The sequence below is a fragment of the Acomys russatus genome, chromosome X (genome assembly GCF_903995435.1).
Source record: "Acomys russatus chromosome X, mAcoRus1.1, whole genome shotgun sequence".
NCBI lineage: Eukaryota > Metazoa > Chordata > Mammalia > Rodentia > Muridae > Acomys > Acomys russatus.
In genome coordinates, this window is record NC_067169.1 from 80,826,033 (window position 1) to 80,843,699 (window position 17,667).

The 17,667-nt window shown below is 34.8% G+C and overlaps 1 protein-coding gene across 1 annotated transcript in view; it reads left to right on the forward strand.

The window, feature by feature from the left end:
* Window positions 1-17,667, forward strand: part of Nrk (Nik related kinase) — an 81,630-nt gene that overhangs the window by 16,947 nt on the left and 47,016 nt on the right. Inside the window, 5 exon segments of the mRNA XM_051141859.1 lie at window positions 8,751-8,807; window positions 10,051-10,122; window positions 14,134-14,259; window positions 15,041-15,151; window positions 16,682-16,772. Of these exon segments, the coding sequence (XP_050997816.1) occupies window positions 8,751-8,807; window positions 10,051-10,122; window positions 14,134-14,259; window positions 15,041-15,151; window positions 16,682-16,772 (457 nt within the window).

Sequence of the window (17,667 nt, forward strand, 5' to 3'; positions counted from 1 at the left end):
CAAATTTTGGCACCATTAGATTATACATTACCTATCTGGCTTGCTGTGTAGTTTAAAGGTAATACCAATACTTAAAAAAAATACAGAAACAATTTTAAAGACTAAAAATACAACACCAGAATAGAAAAGGATTTTTGGACTGTGCTTTAGATCTGTTGTTAATCCTGTCACTGGCTGTGTGAATTAACAAATTTGGGGATTAGCAGGGGAAGTACAGTAGGAAGAATTATGAAACAGTTTGAAGTAGGAAAGAAAAAAGCTAAATTGTTGAAAAAAGCAAAGTGGTACTCTACGTGTTCCCATGATACTTTTATTTCAAGACTATTTTTATATAAATGCATGTCTCCTTTAGATGACTGTTTTAATCTCTCAAATTACCTTACTTTTCCAGATTGCCTTAATAAATTTAATAAACTTTTCCTCAGTGATTTTCTTGTTATGAGTACCCTTAAATAAAATATGTTCCATGCCTCAGATGAAACCTTTTTTTTAAGTCATAAACACCCTGTGCACTTTAGATTCATACCCAGTACTTTTGTGCTTAAACTTCTATTGGTAGACCTGGGAGAGTTAAGAAGCTCCTTTTGGGTGGATAGATTTAAATGCAGGGCTGTTCCTTCTGGTTGTTGCGCCCCTTTCCTCACCCATCAACCAGCTGTTCCAATGCTTCTCTCTCACTAGTTATGCTGCTTGATAGAATTGGAGACACTGCCCCTCACATCTGTCAGAACAGATGGAATACATTTTTGTGTGAGTGTTAACTGATTCATGCATTGCATAAAGAAAGCAGTTTATATTAAAACATTGTGACATTGTGATGAAGCATTATCCATTCTGTGTTAGAACCTGTTTGCTTATAAAAGATTTGTTTTTTTGCCCTTGCCCATGCCCTGACATACTGTCCCATGCTTGAATCCAAACATATCTTAGTTAAAAAAAAAAAAGTAACAACTCTGTGACAATGAGAAAAAATAGTAACAGAAGAGAAAGGAAGAGATGTGAAAAAGTGGCTTCTGGTACCTAAATTCCATCTTATTTTTGTAAAGTATGGTGCTTCTAAGGAAAAAATATTGTCATGGGCTAAAAAACATACACACAGAGAGCGGTGTAGTTATCTGTTAATTTATCATGTTTTCACTGTACTTTAAATGCTGATGCTTCGAATTGTGCTCTGTAGATTTAAGACAGTGTGGGCCGTAGTCTCATGTATGCCATAGATAGTTTTCCTTATCATATGACATTCTAGATCATAGACTGTGACAATTTTTAAGGTGTGTGTGTGCATGCATGCACACATGTGTGCACACACAAGCACACAGGTGTGTGTATGCCATGTATATACAGATGCCAATAGTTAGTACACTGGAGCTCGAGTTACAGATGATTGTCAGCCACCTGATACGAGTGCTAGAAGCAACGCTCAGGTCCTCTGAAGGAGCAGCTAGTGTTCTTAGCCTCTGAGCTAGCTTTTCATCTCTGCAGGCTATGGCTTTAAATGTGTATTAATGGCCAGCACTGAAGGTTTTATGATGCCACATACTTGTAAGAGTGAACTTCAATGGTTTTGTATTTTTGTCACCTCTAGACTTGGCTTATCATGGAGCAGGCCATTGAGGGCACCTCTTAGTTACCTACTAGCCAATATCCATATATTTCTGGCCAAGAATTTTGAACTTTATTGTCCATTTTCTGCAATTTGCTGTTCTGAGTGCTGTAGTGTCAGAGAGAGCAGCTCCATTTGCAAATGATGTTACTTCATATTTTGACCTATTTTTCCCTGCAGGAGTAATAACAAGGGTAATAAAAGCCAGTTGAAGCTGCTGTATAAGCCTCAAATTACAGGGCAGATCCTAAGCTACAAAGCCACCGAAACCACGAAGGCCCTCTCCCGACTCCTTCACAGCTCTAGTAAGCATGGCCATGACTGTCCCAGATTTTTGGAAGAGGAAAAACATTAGTCTGTCTGGCTATTCATGTGCTTCTGTAGCTTTTCACGTACAAAACCTGCTTCAGTATGAATCCATTCACTTCAGCTAGCCAAGTTTTGTGTAATTGGATGGTTTGCTGCTAAAGAGAATACTTGGTGCTCTCAATACTTGACGCCTCTGAAGTTGATAGATCCACAAAATGTATATGTTGCAGATATTTAGGGAGGGTGTCAATGTAGTAGCATGGATGAGCATTGGTCCAGAACACCTGACAGACCAAGAGCCTTGGCACTGCTTACTTAATAGGCCCCTGCCCCCTGACATGGACGAGCACATATCTTTCCTAGCCTTGAGGCTTTCTTACCGAAGAGAATTGCATGGAACTGTGAGTGGCCTCACAGTGGGACCACAAGAGATGATTACAGGGTTGAAGAAGGGAAATTCACCTACCGATAATTAATGCTTTTGGGTTCCTGGAGTACCATGCAACACTGCAGCTTTCAACAGGCGTTGTCTGGAAATCTCAGCATATTATAGGGCTCATTAGGCATTACAACCTCTCTAAAGTTTCTCTTAATTTGTATGGCATAAAATTATCTTGTGTCCTGACCATCACTCGGCCCATCCCCTTCCTTCTCAGAATCATAGTGTAAGTTGGTTTAGCCCTGCACACATTTGCTGAATGCCTGTAACCCTAAACTTAAATAAAAATGAAATTTCCCTTTAGATAGCTGTCATCTAGTGGTAGATGGCTAGGTAAATGACTCATCAGGTAAAAGGAATGTATGAGGTATCAGACACAAGAAGTATAACTTAGATCTCTTTTACTTAAGTAACTGGAGTGCAAACTTACCCTTATTTTATGCGATGATATGACATATATTTGCAGTGGCCTGTAAGTAACAACTGTTTGATGAGCAATATTTATCATGTCTTAAAACAAACTGTTAGCATTCTTAACAGAAAGAGGATTCTCTTTTATCCTCACGCTTTACCTTGCTGTGAAAGTTGTACTAGTTTGAGTATAAAAGTCTTAAATCCGGAGGCCCCAAGGCTAAAATAGCATTTCTTCAGTTTCAGGCTACATCTGCTTGTAGCCACAGTTACGTGTATCTGCCTATTCTTCAAGTGTTTTCTTTAAGAGGGTGTGGGAAGGAGGAAAGGAGAGAACGAGATCGTGCCTAGGAGGACTTCTCCAATCCTGATACACATGACTGTCAAAAACCTCTGTAGCAATGAGATGTTCATGCAAATATTGAGTAATAGATCATGCATTGGCAGCTCTTCAATCTAATGGAATGATCACAGTGTGTGTTTATTCAGTAGAGTAGACTGTGTGGGAGTGAACACAGGTGAGACTTGATAATTTTGTCATGTATTAATTATCATCTATCTAATATATGCATATCTGAGTTTCTTAAAACTTATTTTAAGAAAATCCAAACTTGAATCCCATAAATTCTTCTTTCTTTCCCAATATACTACACTTCCTTCTTGGTGAGTGATTGGTATATCATATATGTCCTCAGTTCTCACCTTCTCTCCTCAGTGTATCATTCCCGATTTTAATCACGCCAGCAAGCACTGATTAGTCTGAACACATCTTTTATTGTGGGCTTTTTGAGCTGGTTTGTGATGATGGAAGGAGAAGAAGGAAAGCAACATGAGAAGACATCCATGTAAGAAATAGTACCCTTATAATCAGTCTGAAAGGATAGTGAATGGGAGGACATACTTAGAAGTAAGGCTATAACTTGCTGACCTTTGAAAGCCCTCAACCGGTCACTTGCTTTTATATTTCTGTATCAATCTGTTGTTAAAAACTATTTTGTTAGGCAAGTTGTATCCACAAGTACTCCTAGATACTTCTTATGGCTGTCCGGGGTAGGGCTGGGGGGAATGGGACGTCAAGGATCAGTCGAATCTTTTGCTAGGGACCGAAATGGATGATGAAGGACAAAATCACGTGACCGAGAAGCAAGCCACACAGTCATAGAATGGACATGAGTGTCGCAAGTAGCCGAGTGGTCTTTGTCTACCACAAAGCCAATTGAAAAGAAAGAATGCCGAGGAGATTATGTGGTTTCAGTTTGCCAACTAAAAGCAAAATAAATGACTGGAGAGACTCTGAATGAATGGCTGAAGAAAAGGCAATTTTTCCACAACAATTTCTTTAACTACATGATATAAAAAATTGCCTAATGAAAATTACAAGGCCATCAAGAACTATCCTATATTCTTTCTAGGGGGAAACATAGTAATTAACTGTTGCAGAATGATGGATTTTACAAACACAGCTGTCACAACTGCTATTTTAAATCATTTGTTATGGTTTTAAATGTATAATCCCCAAGAAATTGATCATTACTGCAATTCAATGCCGATTTTTCAGTGCCTTACAAATTTTGAGGTTTGCATCAGACTATTAGCTAACAAAAGCCAGTCATAAAGTACACAGCTAATGGCATATTTCTTGGTGATATCTTGTCTTCTCTCTCCTTTTCAGCAAGATTTTCTTTTTTTCCACTGATATTTCTGATAGGACGAAAGCAGGTGCTCTGACATTCTGTTTTCATTTTTCTGCTGCATAGCCATTCCCCCATTTCCTAATATTTTTGTGTTTAGTGGTTGAGTGTTCTACTTCACATTGCCTGGTAGCACTTCCCTGTGACATCTGTCTGTTTGAGACCACCATTTAATCCCCAGTCTTTTCAAATGCTGTGGCATTTTCATGTTCCAGTGGACATGTGTACCTCTTTCATGAAGGTGTCCCAAGTATTCTAATGGAAATCAGCAAATAACTTGACGAGCCATTCATCTTCACCTGAGCAACCCCATCACAAAATAAAACGACAGAAAACTTATTGAAAAGCTCTGTGCCAACAGGAAGGAAACATGGGCTCAGAAAGGTGGCTGACTTCTTGGTCAGTTAGATGCTAAGAAGGCTAAAGTAAGTGTCAGGTGATAATGCATGCATTTCTAGTTACGTCAGTTACCGTTGCTTCCGGACCCTAAGTGTTTAAGCTAGGTTTATTTTATTATGTTCAGAGCACTTCCCCAAGTATTGAAGGGGGCTGGTTACTAAGTAGTAGTGCAGGGCTTCTTGTAACCCTCCACATTGTGTTCATGAGCTCACCTTCTTTTTTCTGCATAGTAAGGTCCAGTCTTCAATTAAAGAATTATTATGTGCATTTACATAAGTGTACATTATATGTGTTTGCATGTGATCCATATTAAACTTCGAGGTATTTGGCATTTTTCTGTGAATAAGATACATTCAAAATGCTGGTGCTAATTATCAAGCTAATGAAAACCAACAGAACAGTAATGAACTCTGCTTTTCCTGGAGGAAGCAACCCAAATAATGCTGCTTATTTGATTACCTAAATTAATTAAGAACACAAATCTTAAATTTACATAACAATTTAAATGTATCAACAGGTTTGGATCTTATTAATTTTTTACATATTCATTTATATTATTATGCATATATACAATATATTACATACAGCAAGAAGGACCACAAAACAAGTAGGAATTATATAAATGTTACATTCATAGTGTTTTGGCTATTTGTATTTGGGAGCCTTGAAGAAAACATCTCTCTTACCTTGGCGAGTCTAAAATTCTGAATGTAAATCAATATCTACCATCTTGTCATTATCAACTTAAAACATCCATCTAGACCTAAAAATATCTTACCCCCTCAACAGCTAAACCTAATTGTAGAACTAAACTATCGGGTCTTCACCTCCATCAGAGACTTGAATTTAAGAATATATAATAGATGATACTTATTCTTAGGATTCTTATTTTTCAATGTATAGGTATACATAGTATTTATATTTTTATAGTGACTCAGTACTCTGAGACTTGGTTCACTTGCTTGTTGTTTCTGAAAGTATTTATACTTACACATAAAGATACTTATTTCAGAATAAAAATTTTTCTTTCCACTTAAAAAGTGAACACAAATCTTTGCGAAGTTGAAATTAGCACATTGCAGGATTTATGTTTTCTTCTGAGTTATTTCAAGTAGGTCTGTGAAAAGAAAAAAAAAATTTAATTGTGAAGGCATTGTAATTTGTTAGGATGGTTATTTAGGCATTCTTTATGTCTTTTGATGCTAGTGTGTATTCACGGTTTTGAACCCTTTAACCAATTCAATTAGAGATTCAAAACTATATCAGTAACACGTCTTTGAATTTTCTTTTCCCTAACTGTTATAGGTATACACATCTTGAAACGTGTGACTCCAGGCAGTTTATCTTTCTTGTACTTTTTGAGTCTTTTATATTCTAAGAGATAGTATTACTCCAGTGCAAGCAGTAGTTTCTGTATAGTGCTGATATTTCTATAAGGAAAGTGAACAACAAAATCTAATTTATAGTTTTAGGCCTTTCAGGATTCAGTAGCACCAGTGACAGTTCTAATTACATTAGAGCACAAAACCTTTCTACTTTCTTAGTACTTTCTACATGTTTACATGTAATTACAGAAAAATTCACCTTAATTTTGCACAAAACACAAATTGTATGTGAAAAAGAAAAGGCCACACTAAAACCCACATTGCACATTATTCTCACTATTAGCAGAGCCTTCAGCCCTTATCAGAAAGCAGCTTGCACATAATCAACAAACCACAAGATGGCACTACTGAACAATCAGTTTATTTCTGAAAGGTGCCTTCTAGGTTCTCTAACTAGCTAGTCAAGTATAACAGCAAGCTTCTTCAAAACTAATGTCAGTCACTCCCAAATAATTACAATACGACAAGGACTTGATAATGGAGGAAATCCACAGGTCTGACATTAAGTGGGCAAGGTCAATACATCATAATTGTTGAGTTGTATGTGATATTTGTGATGAAAGGACCTTTCATTAATTTGTTCTTTCCCTGCAAGTGAGTAACCTCAGAGTAATTACAAGAAAGCATCAACAAACATAAGCTGAGGTACATTATACAAAATGGTTGACCACTAAAATCATAAACAAACTGTAAAATAGCTTAAAGAAATACCATGCCAATATTATTTATTATTATAATACCGTGGTCATGTAATATGTATACATAGGGACTCTGCACTATTTTTGAAACTATTGTCTGAGTTTAAAATTATTTCATAATACGTGTTAAAAATATCCGTGTACCATATGTAACAGATGTATAGCTTGGTCCTTGTGTGGGACCTCTAACAGCAAGAGCAGGGGCTGATTCTGACTCTATTGCTTACCTCTGGATCTCTTTCCCGTAACTGGGCTGCCATGTCTAGCCTCACTAGAAGAAGCTACACCTAGTTTAATTGATATATGCCAAGGCAGGTTGATAACCATGGGTGGTCTCCCTTTCTCTGAGAAGAAAGGGGGGACATAGGAGGTAAGAGGGAGAGACTGGGAGGAGAGGAGGGAGGGGAAATTCCTACCAGAATGTATAGTTAATAAATTAATGAAGGAAAAAATAGTGTACATGGGAGGACTCTGAAATGTCTTAATAGTAGCAATTTATAACTATGCATTTTTGTATATACCAGCCATCTAGGAAAGCTTGTAATGGTTGTGTCTTAACCTATTACATGATTCTAAGATGCCACTTTTCCTTTAGGAACACTGAGTAACTTCTTGAAACTCGACATTAGGAGAGAATTGGCCTACAACAAAGCTGTGCAATTTTGCAATGAGCATCCATATCACTGGTTGAGAGGATACTAGAAAACGGATTCTTTAGCCCATGAGTACTAGCACTTAATGACATTCAATTACCTCACTAATGTGTGCTCATAAGTCTGGTAGGGATGGCGTTCAAATTTGCAGGGTATGTTTGATTAGTATCTTTTCTAGTCTGCCCATTGCTTTATATTGCATGGAATGGTAACATGAACAGAATAGCAGTTTGACCCACGAATAACCCTTTTACAATCAATGAAAGGAAAGTTGTAGTTCATTGTGCCTACAGAGAAATGCAGATATGACCAAATAAGGTCACAATCTGGAGTACAAGGTGAACATGAAATTTGTGAGAATACTGTTCAACCTAGCGTAATCCAAGAATAATTTTCTGCTAGAGAGCTATCATATAAGGCATTTGACTTACCTTACTCATTGTAACACTGGAGAGGAATTTTTCTATTATAGAATTAAATATTTTTGAAAATTAGCTGCCACAGAATAAGCTGTAATTTAAGAAAAACTATATATTCATAACAATATTATTATAAATCTGTTATTTGCATTTAGGCTAAAATGATATTATTAGAAATTATTGTGATTCTACTAAGAAAATAAATCTTCAAGAAATTATTTCATAGGTTTTGTGGTTCCTATGATTCAAATCATATTAAAAAGTTGAGTCTGTTGAATTAATTATGCATGTTCTTACATATGATCAGACTGTATATGTAAAGAAATTCAATAGGAAGCTATTTTTGCACAGTACCACATAGATGTAGGTCAAAAAATGTAGAGTAAAATGTCTTCATTTCTGTTTTCTTCAAATGAAAGTTTGCACTTTTTCTTTGGATTCTTTGGTGGGACACAAATCAAGATTATTAATTATATTGAATAAACAATAACTATATGATTTATTATGTCTACAGCTTAATATAAGCACATGAATCTAAGATACTTATAACACTTGTTTTATTTTCAGCGACGTCCTTCGGATTTATTTAAATGTTAACAACATACTTACATTTGCTCTAAACACATATACATATTTTATAACATACCATGTCCTGGGCTTTATTTAACTATAATACATTCTACTTTTTAAGTTTCTTGGTATCTAAACATTTGTCATTTCTTTATCAATTTCCTTTATTTCAGGAACTCCATGAAAAGACTGGTTCATTCATGGCTATTAAAGTGATGACTGTCCGGAAGGTAATCAGACTGTGTCTTCTCTGTATTCTGTGCATTTAATACACCATATACATGGGATGAACAACTCCAAAAGCATTGTTTTGAAATCATGACTTTATGAATTAGTTGATTTGGAATAATTATAGTTATCACAGTTATTAATGTATTGTACTTACTGGTTTGCTGTATTTCAAATTAAAAATGTTTCACTCATAAAATTCCAAAGATTAGATATTATAAACCAATAGGGAAAATATTTATCTTCCTCTCTAATTCCACTTTCTTATCTATTATTGAAACTATTAAAGAAGATGTTTCCTTTAATACTGTGTTAACACTGCTCTTCTCTATCACATTTTTCCTCCAATAATTTCTTCTGAGAATTGAGGCCATTAGATTCCCAGTGACAGGTAGAAGTGAAGAAGTTGTCAGAAATGTACATTTGAAAATATACTTTCTGACAGATAAGCAAGAGAGACAATTTAATTGGCAAAATCCTGCTAACATAAAATTGTGTCACAGTTCATAATCTGTTGCCAAAGAATTTATGAAGAACTTATTTCTGCCCTCTTCTCAGTTTTTTTGGATAATATTAACAGAAAACATAACAGAAGTTAAGAGATTTTTAAAATGTCATTATATTCCAAAGGAAAACGATTTCAAAGACTCTGTAGCTTTATGGAACCCCTGTACCCTACAGTGAACTGTTACTTTGCAGTTAGTGAAGAAAGTCAAGTACTTGTGTTCAGCCAGGAAATGTCAAATGTTGTCAGTCTGAGATTCAGGGGGATTTAGGGGCTTTATGGTTTTATAAAGGCACAGCTTCCAAATAACCCACCTTTCTTAGTAAGATTCTATAAAATGGTTATTTCCTTTTTTAAACTTAGGAGCTCTAGAAACATACTGAATCTTTAAATATTTAAAAATCATGTTAGAACTATAGATATTTAATATTTGCTATTTGTAAGAGAAAAATAACACTTCACTACTATAAAATTTCCCGTTAATGTGCCAGTTACATCTAGTAACATAAAGTTGGTGTCCAGTTTACACATGTCAAATAAGAAATTGAATTTTTAGATTAGTACTGTTAGTGGAAGGAAAGGAAGGAAGGAAGGAAGAGAAAAAAAGAAAGAAGAAAGAAAGAAAGAAAGTGCATCTACAATTTACTGCTGAAGTAGCACAGAATACTCAGCATAAATGATTGTAAGAGTGTACCAGTAAGTCAAATAATATTTTTCTTGTTTCTCTTTCTTTTTCTCAGACTCCTTTGCCTGGAATAGGAAGACGTGTGAGAGTGAATAAATACCCAAAGTCTGTTGGGTGGAGATACAGCGTGAGTATTAAACGTCTTCATTAGCATCTCCATAGTCTCTCTTTTAATTTTAGCTTTCAGTTCACCCTTTGCATTATCTCTATATGGTCACCCTCTAAAAATGGTCATGCTAGAAATGATAACATGTATATCTCTTAGTATTCATATAGGTTTCCTTGTGATACTTGAGCATCTGTCAAAGGAGAGGGCCTAAAATAAATCTTCCTTTGCATAATAAATTATTGGCTGCAGGGGAAAAATGAGTATTGTATGTATACAGAGTGTAGATATTCATGTTGACTAGCAATCAAGAAAGCGTTGACTGTACCAAGAATTTTTCCCCTAAAATTGGCCTTAGCAAAGTATTTTATATGGTGCACACTTTCTTTAGAACAAATCGTTATTGTCCAGCTATGATGATCACAGACATCATTGTATTTGAGCCAAATTATGGCAGCCTTTTGCATTGCAAAACTAATAATTGAAAGCCAACAGTGTTCATATCCGAACACTCTTCATATGGTTGTCCACAATATATAAACACAGGAAAGTGTATGGAACACTTTAGCCTTGCAGAATTTTTGAGATCTCTCTCTTATCTCACTGATCACCAGCTTTAGAATAACTTCTGGCACACAGAACTATATTTTTCAGAACTTAGTTTTCTATCAAAATGTTATATAATCCTGAAAGCATAATTATTGTTCATATAAATGTAATTCATTGATACAACTTTCCCAGTTTTCTCTCCTGCAGCCAAATAAAGTTCAGATATTTTCAGCCATTATACTTTAATAACTATAGTGTTATATACATGAAAAATAACCATTTCATGATTTATCTGTTACATAGCAGGCTTCTTTTAGTTTATAATGTGTCATAACAGTATAAACATATTTAGAGGAAGCAGCTATAACCATCTCTAGAAGATCAAATACACACACACACACACACACACACACACACACACAGGCACACATGTACACACCACGCAATAAAAATAAAATGAAATTACTTAGTCAATTTTGCTTTTCTCTAAAGTTTATATTGACAAAAAGTTTTAAGTCTCCAAATTTTTTGTTGTATTCATTACATATAAAAAGGGGATTTTGATTGTTTGATTGTATCATTGGTGAATTTACAAAGGGAATTCTGGCATCCTTGAACTGCCTCTTGACAAAAAGCAGGGTATTCAGGGCAGTCTGGAATCAACTGGCACTGAGCCAGGAAACAGTGTAGCATCATATTACTAGGAGATGTGTGAGAGTTTTAAATTACCCACTTGGCCTGATGTATATTATGTACTTGTGTGTTTCTTACAAGCTCAACTTCCCGTTAATTGAGAGTGGCAAACACACTAATGCTTTCCAAACATATCTGATCTTCATTTATTTGTTTTGGGAGAGTTTACATTTATGTGGGAAACCCATTCTTGGAAGTTTTTTTTTTTAAGTCATGTATTTAGAATTCTGTGATTATGTTTTAGTGAAGGAACATCTTTGCTAGCTAATCGGTTAGCATCTCTTAAGTCAGCTTGACTATTTTGGCTATAAAGTGTGTTAGCTGAACGAACATACATAGATTTTTTATGAAGATAGGAAAGTGATCCTGTCTTTTACTATATCTTTAAAGTAAATGGAACCTCAAGGAGAGTAAGTGGTTTTTCTACAATGGGGAATCAGTGGTAAAGAGAGATACACTAAAACTCTTGAGTAGGTTCTCCTTTCTGGCTAAGGTAAAATTATCTTTGGATAGAGTTGTCTCTTTAAACTATGCTTTTCACATAAGTGATCTCATCTAATCAGGTGGATTCAGTTATCAATAAATAGATCATTCTTAAGAAGAGTACTTAAGCATCTGACCCCATCTCCTAAGCATCAGACCCGTATATCCATTCTTTATAATTTTATGCTGCCATAAAATGAATATGAGTAACCATTGCTATAGATTGAAGTGTTTCACGTATTGGTAGAGATTCAGAAAGACAAATATGCACTTGTTTAGATTAGAATAAATTCCACATATGCGTATCTGTAGCGATTGTATGTATCATATGTTACATATCTGTACTGTGTATTTAGCACTTCAGTCTCTAGCTACTTTATTAGCATGCACAACTCTAACAAAATGTGTACCACAACTTTTGAGCAAGAGACTGAAGAGTGAATCAGTCAGAGTAGATCATTACTTGTTTTACTACCTAGACATGATATATGACTTGTGATTAGGAAAACAAAATTTTATTATAAACTTACTTTAAAAGGTTAATATCGAACAAACCTATGCCTTTAAAATGTCTTAAGGACTTATCAAAACATTTCACTACTATAAATGTACAAGAAAAAACTGACTAAAAATAGATTGTCTAAATATAAGAAGTAAAACTGTAGAATAAGAAATAACATAAAGCAAAATATTTGTGACTTTAATTTGATCATGAATACTTAGATATGAAACCAAAGGACTAACAATAGAACAATAATAACTTGTAATTTGTCATAAGTAAGAATGGATGTGCCCCAAAGAAACATGAAAGATTAGGGAAACGCACAGAGTAGGTGAAAATACTATAAGTCCACACTATGATAAAGAACTTGTGTCTAGAATATCTGAAAAAATAAAGATAAAAGAAAGAAACTAAATACTTACAGCTATAAAATGAAAAGACAACCCAATTTCAAACATGCAAAGAATTTTTTATTATACACACACACACATACACACACTTGCCAATAACAAATTGATATGATAATGAGAAACTATTTCTTACCAGGGTGGTATAAATCAAAACCACATTATATTATCACTTCACTCTCAAGGAACAGTTATAACAACTACTGGTGAATATGGAGCACTCAGAACTTCCTATCTCAGTTAAACTGGCAATGCAAAGTGATGCAGTTGCTGTTGAAAATGAGCTTGGCATTTCATCAAAATATTGAATACACTAGAATAATCAGAATGAAATGAAAACATATACATTAAGAAATTTGACATGAGCCAGGAGTGATGGTGCATGCCTTTAATCCCAGTACTCAGGAGGCAGAGGTAGGTGGATCTCTGTGAGTCTGAGGCCAGCATGGTCTACAAAGTGAGTCCAGGACAGCCAAGGCTACACAGAGAAACCCTGTCTCTAAAAACCAGAAAAAAAGAAAGAGAGAAATTTGACACAAGTGCTCATAGAAACATTATTCACTTTATCCAGAACATAGAAATCATTTGATTGATTGTAAACCAAAATAAATGAAATACTGAGTGAGCATTTCATGCACAAACCTCAGAAATAGCTAGTCTGGAGAGACTACATATTATAAAATTCCATTTATGTACTTTGGATAGAATGTAAATCAGTGGTTTATCAAAACTAGGGTGAGTGTGGTAGAATTGGGGATAGGTTATGAACCAAAGTTTATAGGGCTTCATTTTAAAGGAAATATGTTCTTTGACTGTGGTGATATTAATATATATCTATGTCACTAAAACAATAGGGTGTCATATTTTAAGTGACTGAAGTATACAGTATGCGAATTGTATCTCAATGAAATGTACAGCATTTACTGAATACTTTCTCAAGTTCCAGTGCTGCTCTTCTAGGGTCACATTTTAAGAACTTCCGAATTAAGAGATCTTTGGTTTCCTCTTTCTTCCTGTTCCTAAATTATAATTTTATCAAAGATTTCTGTTAATTGTTAAGTTTGTATTTGACCACGTCACCTGGATGGGGAGGCGTGGTGGCACTCAGAGGAAGGATAGCAGGCTACCAAGAAGAGACTTGATACCCTATGAGCATATACAGGGGGAGGAGGTCCTCCTCAGTCACAGTCATAGGGGAGGGGAGTAAGGGGAAAATGGGAGGGAGGGAGGAATGGAAGGATACAAGGGATGGGATAACCATTGAGATGTAATATGAATAAATTAATAAAATATATTTTTTAAAAAAGATTTTTTCCTTTGTGAATATATTCTACTTTGGAGACTAATTGCCACTGACCTGCATAGCTTACAGCTTTGTTGCCTGCCTTTCCTCCATAGGATGAAGAAGAGGATCTCAGGACTGAAGTCAGTCTGCTGAGGAAGTACTCTTCCCACAAAACCGTCCTGTCCTTCTATGGTGCATTTTTCAGTCTGAGTCCTCCTGGCCGGAGATACCAGCTTTGGGTATGGTTTTTTGTTTGTTTTGTTTTTTGTTTTGTATTTTTTGTTTGTGTTTTTGCTTTGTTCATATTCCATTAAAAAAAGAAAGTCAAATTGTGAAGAGCTGAGGTTCACCTTTCCATAAGTCCATACTGATGCTGCTAGTTGAAGAACATCTTAGAATATTAGAATCACTGCATTTACAGATGTTCACATTAACCCTGTTTTTCTCAAATGTCCAGGTCTAGAGAGCTACAAATTCTTTATTCTCTGACAATGATAGTTGAGACTTTATTAAATATTGTTTCACTGCTCTAATGGTTACTTATTTGATGTTTATGTGTATACTGTGTTTTCATAAAATATTATGAAAGTTACCTTTCATACAATATGAAAAGTTATTAGGTATACTGCGTCCCATTATAAGGTATATTAGTACTCTGTTCACACAGTCATTCTAGCCCTAATATCAATGAGCTGTAAATTCTTTTAAGACTTTCTATATTCAGTCAAACTGGTCTCTCAAATATTCTTTCCTTTCTTTTCCACGCCAATCATCATTCAGGCTTCTCTTCCTCACAAACTTATTGGAAAGGACATTTGCTCATGCTTTTTACATAAGCGTGCATGACTGTCCTTCTAAATATCCCAAACTAAATATGAAAGCTATGAGTCAAGGATTAGTTCTAATCCCACCTGCTAATGAAATGTTCAAATGTGTTTGCTGGTTTACCTACTTTCACAAATTCTTATTCCACTACTATAAATTTTTAAAATATTGTATGCTTTTCTGGATCGTCCACAGATGGTGATGGAGTTATATGCAGCAGGGTCAGTCACTGATATAGTGAGGGTGACAAGAAAGCAGAGTTTAAAAGAAGGCTGGATTGCTTATATCTGTCGAGAAATCCTTCAGGTGGGTAATCAGATAGTCTTTGTCTCTGATCTCAAGCAAACCTAGCTCTAAATATATAACCTTACCATGTATACCTAAGAATTCTAGACACAGCCTGTGGATAAGGAAACCTAAAAGACCAAAATGCTCAGCTCAAAGCCTTGAACGGCTGGCTTTCTGCGAGATTTTCACTACTCTGTACAGCAGATCATGGGAATCACAGCATGGCTTAGCTATAATTTTAAGTGTAGCAGGATATTAAGATGAGCACTAGTTAGGAAAGGTCATGAATGTACTTTATTCATGAGGTAAAACCTTGTAGTGTTAGCTTAGAATTGAATCAAGCTTATTTGACACATAATCCTTACACATTTTCATTTAGATTTATCAGAAAACATACTTTAAGCAATAGAAATGAGCAGAATACTTTAGAAGGCAAATATAATGATAACCAAAGGAAGTGTGACATCAGGAAAGACAGTGTAAAATGATAATAATGACCATACTCTATTTTAATGACTCTGCAGCCATTAAAAAGGGTGTGTATCTTTTTTGAATATAGCCCCACATTTTTCTCTACTTCTAACATCTAATTGGATGAAATCAATGACCTTCTTGATCAGCCAAATTCGATTGGTGTCCAATACTTAAGTTATTAGGGTCACCCAAAAAGATATTAATAAACTAAAAGTACCCCCAACATCGGTGGAAAGCCATTCTTCTCATTTTGTTTGAATGTATTTGTAAGAACAACGGAAATGCTCTAAGAGTCCAAATCACACACTGCATTTGGAATTTAGCTTATTACATATTATTTGTGTGGTCATTAGTCAATTTCTTGATTTCCTCAGGTCTCATTTTTCTTACCTTCATAGAGGAGCAGGGCATATTCCCCAAAGTGATTCTATGACAACTTAGTAATGGCTGTCTAAACATTTAACACAATGTCTAGCACAGAGTAAAAGCTCAATAAATGTATTCCTAATGTCCGACTAGTGTCTGGCATGATCCTAGTGAAGGCCAATACTGCATGCCATGTCATGGGGTTCTCTGTGGTGAAAGGGCTGCAGCCAACATGGTTAAGCCAACACACATTGTACACACTTTAAAAGGAATTTCCATATTCCTTCAGATTCTAGGTCTACAGACCTCACCAGAAGATACTTTGAATTAAACAAATGTTTGGATAAGAAATAGAACAAAATAGTTAATAGTTAAGATGCCTGGGTCACTACTGTCATGCGTAGTCAGAAATATAGAGGCTATAAAGGAGGATAAAGTTTCCCAATCTATATAAATATTACTTTCTGGGAGTTCTTTTTCTTTCATGAGTATTCAGATATATTTTCCTTTCCTTATAGCCAAAAGTAGTATTTCTGGGAACTGGATGTAGTAATTCCAGCCTAAAGAATTTTGTGTAAAAAAAAAAAGTTAGCTATTCTTCTTAAACTAAAGCTTTTTTTCCCAAAAGGACTTAAAGCACTACCAGAAAACTGAAAACCTACATATCTTTATACTTCCTTGATTTTTAAACTATGTGTGTATGTACAGGGATTAGCTCACCTTCATGCGCACCAGGTGATTCACCAGGACATTAGAGGTCAGAATGTGCTGCTGACTCATAACGCTGAAGTGAAACTAGGTAAGTTAATCCTTGTGACATGTTAGAAGAGACAGAAAGCTAAGATAATATATTTATTTGGATTTTCTTGAAACTTTGTCAGAGAGATGGCACAAAAGTAAAAAAAAAAAAAAAAAAAGGACATGTCTTATCATTTCTTTGAAATGATAGAAAAACAACTTTAATTATAATGGAAGTTTTGGTTTTTGGTCACTTCTTGCTTTATACAATGTTAGGGATAGTTGTCATACGTATTTCAGTGATTGAATCATGGTAGGTATCACACAATAAAAAAATTTGTTGTGCACATAACAGAGCCATATTTTGAAGAATATAAAATAGCGTTCAATTACTTAAACTAAAAATTGCTTATTTGTATTTATTCCTTGAAGTTGTATTAATCAGATGTGATGTTTCAGTAATATTTAAAACAAATTCTGAATTTCCTATTTTCTTGTTAAATAAGCAGAACCAGAATAGAGAGTCATTAACTAAAAAATATTTTTATTGAATATTTGAAAAAATAAGGACGTTATTATATGTTCTTGAAATAACAGTAGTTTTTAGAAAATATACCATGTCTTGAATGCATAAGCTACAAAACTAGCAATATAATTTTAAGAAATTACCTGAAAGCACATAAAAATTATATAGATGTCACACTCAAATATATGAAAGGGATATTCTACTCTCAAGCTATGTGTACCCTATATTCATACGCTTGACTCAAGTTGCTGATAACACCAAACATTTGTAATATGAAACAGAAATTGCAAGTACAAAGTAACTGAAACATCTGTTTCAAAGTCCGTTCACTAATGTTAATGTACTTTATTCATGAGATAAAACCTTGTAGTGTTAGCTTAGAATTGAATCAAGCTTATTTGACACATAATCCTTACACATTTTCATTTAG